We start from the raw sequence: 7908 nt of genomic DNA, 5'->3' as shown, positions 1-7908 counted from the left end.
CAAAGGCGGCCAGCAGCGACGAGGGGCTGCCCAGGCAGGGAAAGGGCAGCCCTGAGCCCCCACCTTGTCCTGGTCCTCCTCGCCTGCCCAGTGCAAAGAGAGCTCGATCTGGGCATCCCAGCTCAGCAATGCCCCAGGCTGCGATTGCCTTTTGGGGAAGAATGCAGAGGGTGATACAGAGCAAAGCTTTTAAGCAACCCTGCCTGGCTCTCCCCTCTGCTCCTTCTGCATGCGCCGCGCAGGCAGGGGGGATGAGAGCATTTGTCTAATTTGCTTTTCCCAGTGCTTGCACCCCTCTTTTCCATGCCACTGTTAAGGAAGGGTACCATTAACAGTGCTTCTGCATGCTGTGGTTTGGAGCAATGCTGTGCGATAGCAGCAACTCCTGGCTTTTTTGGTGCAAGGAAAGGAAAGAACCATTTGGTGGGAAAGAAGAAATGGGAAAAATAAAAATCCCTTTGTTTTTTCAATGGAATGTGCCTACGATCATGGGCATAGCTAAGCCACTGGTACCCAAGCCCCATTGTGCACTGTATCCCGCTGGGCGCGTGCATCTTCCTGTGGTGCCCGGCTGGGAAACTGCAGCAGCAATTCATTTCCCAGTTAGCAATAGTCTCCCTCTGCACAAAAATGGTACCAATGTACTGCTCTGGTTTTGTTTTTGAACCCTTCTCCCAATACTAACAATAATAAATTCTCCCAATAATAAATTCCAATAACAACTGGAATAATTCAGCTCCTTGGTGCAGTTTCGGGGGCAGAGGTTATGGGAAATTCCTGCTTGGGGTTTTTACTAGCATTTCTTGAGGGAAATGTTGAAAAATTCACTTCTTCAAGATCCCCCTGGAAAGTCTTTCAACCTCTTGACCTCTTCTCGCTTCCTGAAATGTAGCTATCTCCAGAGCAGCTACAGCCATGGTTTGAGGCATGACAAGGGTCTCTTCGGGCGATGGGAATATTTATTTATTTGCGTTAGGAGCATGGCTCTGCAAGCAGCTATTTTGCTTGAGGGAAAGCTGGGACTTATTTTTGAGCCATGTGCCTGGCTGCTCTTTATGTTGATGGAAGCCCTGTTATTTCAGTGGGGTGATGCGCTGTGTTTTGAAATAATATGTGACTGAGATGTCGGTAGTAATTGGGATAATAAAAATAGCTTGCTCTTATCTTAGCCCGGATCACCTGTAGAGCATCATCATCCCTGCTTGGCAGCCGGGGAGAGGCGCAGCAGCGACCCGGACTGCATTGAACCACCCAGTGCCTGGGACCAAATGTCCATAAGGGAGTTACCTCCAGCCAGAGCTTGGGAGGGTGATGGGGAGCACTGGGCTTGGCGCAAAGGCCATGGATGGTCTCAGCTGGGGTTTGGTTGGAGCTGTTGGCTGGGTGGTCCCTGCTCTGGGCTGGCCATCCCCCCAGCCGAGCTGCTGGCAGGGAGGAGGTTTGTCCCTGGGGAGGTGCCCTGCAGCACCTCCAGCGCTGGAGTGGGCCAGCAGCTTTTCAAAGGCATGCATGGGTTTGCAAGCCCCACTCAACATCTACTTGGGGCCAAAAGACTTGCTGTGCCTTGGCCCTGCTGTCCCTTGCTGGCTGGATTTGGGGACCCTTTCTGGAGGGTGATGCCTGGGGGTTTGGTTACTTCAGCAGTCTTGGGGTGATGGGCAACCCCCATGGGAGAGCTCCCACCATGGAGGTGCTGCTCCTCGGAGGGACTCCTGTGTTGTCAGCCATGCCGCTGCCCTATGCCAGCCCCTGGCAGAGGCAGGAATCTGGCCCCGAGCATCTCTTCAGCTTTACCCTCCTCCTCTGCCCCAGTTAGCTCTTAACCTCTGTACGTTTAAGGCCAGAGATGGAGCTGTGCCTTCCTCTGCATGTCAGGATTGCATGAGGTTAATGGGAGACCCCTGGACCTGATTAAAATCTCCCTCTCATTTCTCTTTGTGGCGAGGAACCAGGATGCTGATACAGGCTCCTTATGCGCTCCACAAGGGCTCCTCAGGACCATCCTGCGGGCATCCTCACACCAGCAAGTGGGGTATTTATTTTCTGCAGCCAGGCCATGCAAGGCCAGCGCTTGTTTGGCATTTACATTGAGTGAAACCTTATAACTTTAATAAGATGTAAACCGTGTCGCACATCTCTGCCGTCGCTCAGCAACCCTGCAGTAATGGCCCAAACAAAGCCTCCCCGTGTGGAGGGAACACTAAATCCTATTGTGGGATAATTCTGCTCGGCCAGAGCTGGTATCTCCCCTGCAGCCACCCTGGCTGGGACTGCGCAGCCAGGAACAGCCCCTGCCCCACCGCAGCTCGGTCCCCACCTCACCGTGCTGTTAGGGGAGATACTTTCACTGACATGGGGCTTCAGGCTGAGGAGTGGGTTTTTGGGATGTGCTAAGGGCGTGCTAGGGGGGGCTTGAAGCGATAGTGGCCCTGCTAAGGACTGGCAGGCTCCCGGCTCCGAGCTGGCTCAGCAGCCACTGTATTTCCCTCCAGCTGCGCTTGGGATGGCCTCCTGCGAAAGTCCTGCTTCAGGGATGGCCGATGAAGAGATGCTGGGGTAGATCCTCAGCTGACTTATCCCCAGGTGGCTTCAGTCATTTTTCAGTGTCTTTATTTTAAAATTCCCACGTCCTTTTCTCTTCCCTCTCATCCTGCCACTGCCTTTTCATCCCTCCTGTCATCCCACTGACTGCAGGGCCAGTTTTGCTCTCCGGTGCCCAGTGCCGGGCTGGGGACAGGCAGCTCCTTTGAGCTCCCCCCTTCCTATTGCAGAGCCGCGCGCTGTGCCCCAGCGGGGATTTCTGCTGGTGCAGGGCCGTCCTTCCACTGCGGCGAGGAGACATGATGAGCTCAGCTAAATTGGTGCACCCTGCAGTTTTATTTGGATGGTGCTCACGTTGCCAAGCAGGGAAGCACCTGCAGCAGGGTGTGAAAGCAGCATTAATATCAACAGCAACCCTGAGCGAATCTGCTCAAGTGGTAAGATAGGGCATGGCAGTGAGACAGCAAAAGGAGGCAGGTGTCCATGAGTGGTTCCTAGTTCAAGTGGTCTCCTAAAGAGATTTTGGAGAGGGATGGGCAGGGGGTGGGCGATGGGCAGCTCCAACACAAGCCGGAGGAGAAAGCGGCTCGGGAGCACAGACCCTCCCTCCCTGCCCGCTGCTGCCCTCTTCTCCTCCCACGGCGTGATGGATGTGCCTTGCCCCGCTGGCTGGGAGGGCAGGCGCCTACAAGGCAGACATATGCCATCCACCCAGCTATTCAGCAGGTGCGCTGAGCCATGCCTCTGCGAAGATTTTTATCTTCTTTTAATGCTTGGACCTTCAGGTAGGTGTAGGAAAGGCCGGCTGCGCCTTGAGTGCTCTCACTGCAATCCAACCATCACCAGGTGTGGGAGGACTCCTGCCTGCAGACAGCTGCCTGCCTGTGGGGTACCCCACCATCTCACCCGCCCTGGAGACCCTGCAGCAGCGGCAGGGCTGGGTGCTGTTTGTGGCACATAAAGTCACGTGAGAGCAGCCCAGGAGCTCCTTTCCCTCTCCCCAGCACATCTCTGCAGTGTGCAAGCCCCGCCACGCATTACAAAAGGAAGAAAGAGCATCCCCCTGAACATCCACCAAGATAAAGAAGAGATTTTCCCTCTCCTTCAGCCCTCGGGGGTGATCTGCAGGAGGTTTGCTTTGAGCTTCTAGAGGGGTAGTGCCTACAGAGGTGTTACTGTGCTGGGTATGGTGTTTCCAGGCTGAGCCCTGAAGAGCTGTCACTCCAGCCCTGCTCACTCCGGCCGCAAGCCAGGGGCTGTGCTGGGAGCATCCCTGCCTGCAGAACCACCCCCAAATCCCCGTGACACCAGCCAGGCTGCAGAGGAGTATCTGAGGGCAAAGGCTGGGTGGGGAGGAGGTGGTGGAAGAAGTCGCAGCGACTTCTGGGACGCGGTTAAGTAATGGCAAGCGAGGGTGGGCGATGGGGAGGAGTGACCCTATTTTGGGTAGGATTCTCAAAAGCGCTCGCAGTTGGTGGGGCTCCTCTGACGGGCGTCTGTGCCGACATACTTGCTTGTAGCCGTGGAGCAGAGTCCCAGCCTGGCTGGACCCTTCATTTGGTGAGCGAAGCCAACTTGGGGGGACAGCATGGAGCTGGGTCTCCCGTTTGTGTGACTGCTAAATTCAGCTTTGCTTCCCATGGTGGTGTGGGCAACAGCATCCTCAGCGCTCAGCCTATTTCTCTGACGGCCAGTTTTTGCCATTCCCCTGCAGGTGGAGGCGGAGGAGCACCAGGACGTGGTGGTCTACGACCAGAGCACGCGGGACGTGACCGGCTTGGCTGCTGACAGCTTCCTCTCCATCCTCCTAGGCAAACTGGACAGCTGTTTCCACAGCGTCTCCATCCTCACAGGTAGGAGGTTACTGCTTCCCTTGGTGCTTGTGCCTTTAGTCTGGAGTTACAGGGCTGTGGCCACATGTGTCCATCTGCACACACTTTCCCAGCCACCAGTGGCTGTGGCATCGGAGGGCAGCCCTGCATGCGGACTGAGGACGCTCAACCCACACTGGCATTGCTGGGTCCCCCAGCGCGTTCATTCCTCGCACTGTCCAGCTCCCCACCACTGCACCTACCAGCCAGGGTGAATGAGAGGGGAGGGTATGGAGGGGTCATGGTGTCACGGATCTGGCCACCCAAAAGCTGCCCTTCGTTCCCCCATCCTGGTGCTGCTTCATCCCCAGTGAATGTGCCAAGGGCTGGACCTGGTTCAGGCACTCTCCTCCCTCTCACTGCTGTTAAAGGGAGGGCAGGAGAGGACACCCATGGATGTGCTGGGAAAAAGAAGGAGAAGGAGGGCAAGGGCAGAGGGTCATCCCTGGGTAAGTCAAGGTCTGCTGGAGATGATGCTCTCCAGGCGCAAGTGCGCAGGCAGGAGGAGGCACGTGCTGTCCTAATTGCAGCCCTTCTGCAGAGCAAAATGGGAGGCAGGCGACCGATGAATGAAACGCTCCGACCCAGCAGAGAGGAGGAGAAAGGGGCAGCGAGCTGCCGAAGGGAGAGTTAAAGCTGCCTTTAATTCCCCATAGCTGGGGCGGCTGGGCGGCTGCCTGGCTGGCTGCCCACCTCCAAACTTTCTTCCTGCAGAGGGGTGAGCAGGCACTGCCCTACTCAGCCCCTTGATCCCGCTGAGCTTAGCCAGGCTCCTAGACAGTGCCGAAAGCACAGAGATGGGGATCATCTCTGTTCCCCAAGCCTGTCCTCCTCCTGCAGCAATTGGGTACTGCTTTAGGGCTGAGGCAGAGGGTACCGACTTCTGTGTCCCCAGGGCATCGCAGGGATGGAGGGAGCGGCCGTCCCCGCAAACTTGGCAGCATGACAAACCCTGGGAAGGAGTAGCTGTGATGGGAAAGGTGGCAGAAGCAAGTGGCATTCAGGGAGCCTTGCTCGTGCATGGCATGGGTAAGGTACTGTTGAATCAGAGCAGCTGTGTTGGGATGGGGAGAACAGAGCAGAGAAATAGCAGGAATAAACCCCTCAGTTTGAGGGTTTCAAAAGCAAGCAGGGATTACATGAAATCACATTAAAGCTAATTAGCGTGGTCCAGGTTGCAGGAGCTCTGCCGAGGCCAGTGCTGGAGGATGCCACCACAAGCTTGCTGTGGCAGTTCCTGGCCTGCCCCAGCGGCCATGCCGGCAGCTCCAAGGTAGTCATGGCATAAACAAGGGCACGGCTTGGCACACTGCAGGAGAAGGAGAAGGCAGATTCAGTTGCATCTGGGAAGGAACCTGCTTAGTCACTGGGATGGGTCAGGAAACAGCCTTCATAGCGTGACCCCGGCACCCCTCAACCCGTCACCACTTTCCCAGGACCAGGCGAAGGGCAGCACTATGCACTGGCTGCAAACCCTCCGCCCCAAGTCCTCCTGGAGCAGGGACGGAGCTGGGTGAGGTGGCCCTGAAAGCCCTGGAGCCTTCTCCTCCCTGGGAAAGTGCTGGGACCCCAGCCACATGCACGGCATGCCCCATGCTGGGTGAGCGCTGGTGGCGTGCCACCCCCCCAGCCATCAGCATTGCCACCACTGCCCCCCCATGAGCAAACCGGCACCCCGCTTGGGCACATGCATCCTCCATCTTCAGGATTTCCATCTCCCTGGGCTGCAGGAGCCCAGACCCCCAAGCAGGGGTGTGGCTGTGCTAGGTGCCAAGCAAAGCTTAAACCTCCCTAATTAAAAGTGCTGCAGGGCCGCAGCCTGATGGGGAACGCGGGCCGCCAGCAGGTGGAAAAAACGGGAACTGAAATTTAGAACACTGGGTCATGGTGGCGGCATTTTACATGGAAATCGTGATTGGAAGCGGCTGCGCACAGCATCCGAGGGAGGCTGGGCACATTTGCCAACACATGCAGCTTCCTCCTGCCTGAGGTGTGGGCAGCAGCCGGGTTGTTTTAGAGGCAGCTCTTGGGAGGTCTGAGGGGGGATGTGCAGGCTGGGCCTGATTCTGACCCCTCGCCCTGGTGGGTTTTAACCCCTCGGTCTGTCCGCTCCGGGCTCAGGCACCTCATCCTGCCCCAGCCCATCCCGTGTCCCAGAAGAGGTGCATGGGTCCTCCCTGGAGGTGGCTTGTGACCCCAGCGGAGAGTTGGGCTGGCAAGGGCTGCCAAAATCTCAGGGTCCTGCCCTGAAATCTCAGCCTGTCCCTAAGTGGATGCCAGCACCCCGTCCTGAGGGTCCCCAAAGCCGTGTGCCAGCCCTATGCAGCCCCAAAACCTCCCGAGCACCTCCATGCTCCCCAGCTGTCCTCAGCCGCAGCAGATGTTTCTCCAGAGGTGACACATATCCATGCCTCAGTGTCCCCATCTCGTGCAAATGCTGTGCTTGGCCATTCTTGCTCACCTCCAAGTCATTGTCCTTCAGACCCTTGAAGTAGCTGGTGGAGGCTGATGGGTGAGGACAGGGGAGCTGGGGGTGGCAAGAGCGGCGGTGGGGACCCCTCAAGGGTTAACAGCCCAGAAGCAGTGATTCCAGCAGGCTGGGAAGGCAGAATCTGAGTCAATTATTCCCAGTCTTGGAAATCATCGGCTTCTCTTCTTTTTTCCCTTTTTTTTTTTTTTTAATTGTGTAAGTATAAATAGTGCTGCTTGCTGCCCTCCATCCATGGGAGCAGAAAGCCTGTTGATTTATATGGTTTTCCTGACATCACATGAAGTGGTGGAAAACTGAATGGAGCCAACATTTTTCCTGCATTACGTAATGCCCCCTCCCTCCCGGCCCAGCTCTGCTATTCCTGCAGGAGCCTGACTGTTCTTTAACCTTTGTTTACTTCAGCACAAACCCTTGCTTTTTTGCCTTTTTTTCTGGCTATTTTTTGCTTTTTTTTTGCCTTTTTTTTTTTCACTTTGCTTTTTTTCCCCCCTTCTTCTTCCCCTTTGCAAACTCCCGCTTGTTTTTTATTAAGAGCCATTATCTGTTTATGAAGCAGCAGCAGTGGTCTGGCTCCATCGCTCCCTGATGGCTCCCATGTGCCAGCTCTTGTATTGGAGCCCGGCCTGAGCTGCAGTGTAGTGCTGAGCTCCTGGGTGCTGAGCTTCACGAGCTCCTCTCCGTTTGTCCAGCTGCAGCGGAGGGTGGGGAGATCTTCCTTTTCTCCCATTCAGCGGCTAAAAGCGATAGCCGAGGGCTTGGGATGTTTGTCCAGATGATGCTCAGGCACCCATCCTGTCCCTACTCCTGGTGCTCGCTGAGCACCAGGCTCCTGTCTCCTGCACCTGAAGCCGTATGCCAGCCGGAGACGAAACTGGGGTGGCAGTGTGTGGCCAGCAGCGGTGGTCCCCGCAGCTCGGACTGCTGGGGCTGGGACCCCCTTGCACAGCAGAGGCTCTTTTCATTGCAGTTTCACGTGCCGGGGGAGCTTCGTCGTTGTGATACTGT

At 56.4% G+C, this 7908-nt stretch overlaps 1 protein-coding gene across 1 annotated transcript in view; it reads left to right on the top strand.

The window, feature by feature from the left end:
* The window catches only part of DUSP8 (dual specificity phosphatase 8), a 36109-nt gene that overhangs the window by 2561 nt on the left and 25640 nt on the right, over positions 1-7908 (top strand). The window contains exon 2 of the mRNA XM_009328592.1: positions 4256-4394. Coding sequence (XP_009326867.1) covers positions 4256-4394 — 139 coding nt within the window. The remainder of the gene's footprint in view (positions 1-4255; positions 4395-7908) is intronic.

The sequence above is a fragment of the Pygoscelis adeliae genome, unplaced genomic scaffold (genome assembly GCF_000699105.1).
Source record: "Pygoscelis adeliae isolate BGI_AS28 unplaced genomic scaffold, ASM69910v1 Scaffold166, whole genome shotgun sequence".
NCBI lineage: Eukaryota > Metazoa > Chordata > Aves > Sphenisciformes > Spheniscidae > Pygoscelis > Pygoscelis adeliae.
The sequence above is the reverse complement of the archived record's forward strand: the minus strand, read 5'-3'. Positions and strand labels throughout refer to the sequence as shown.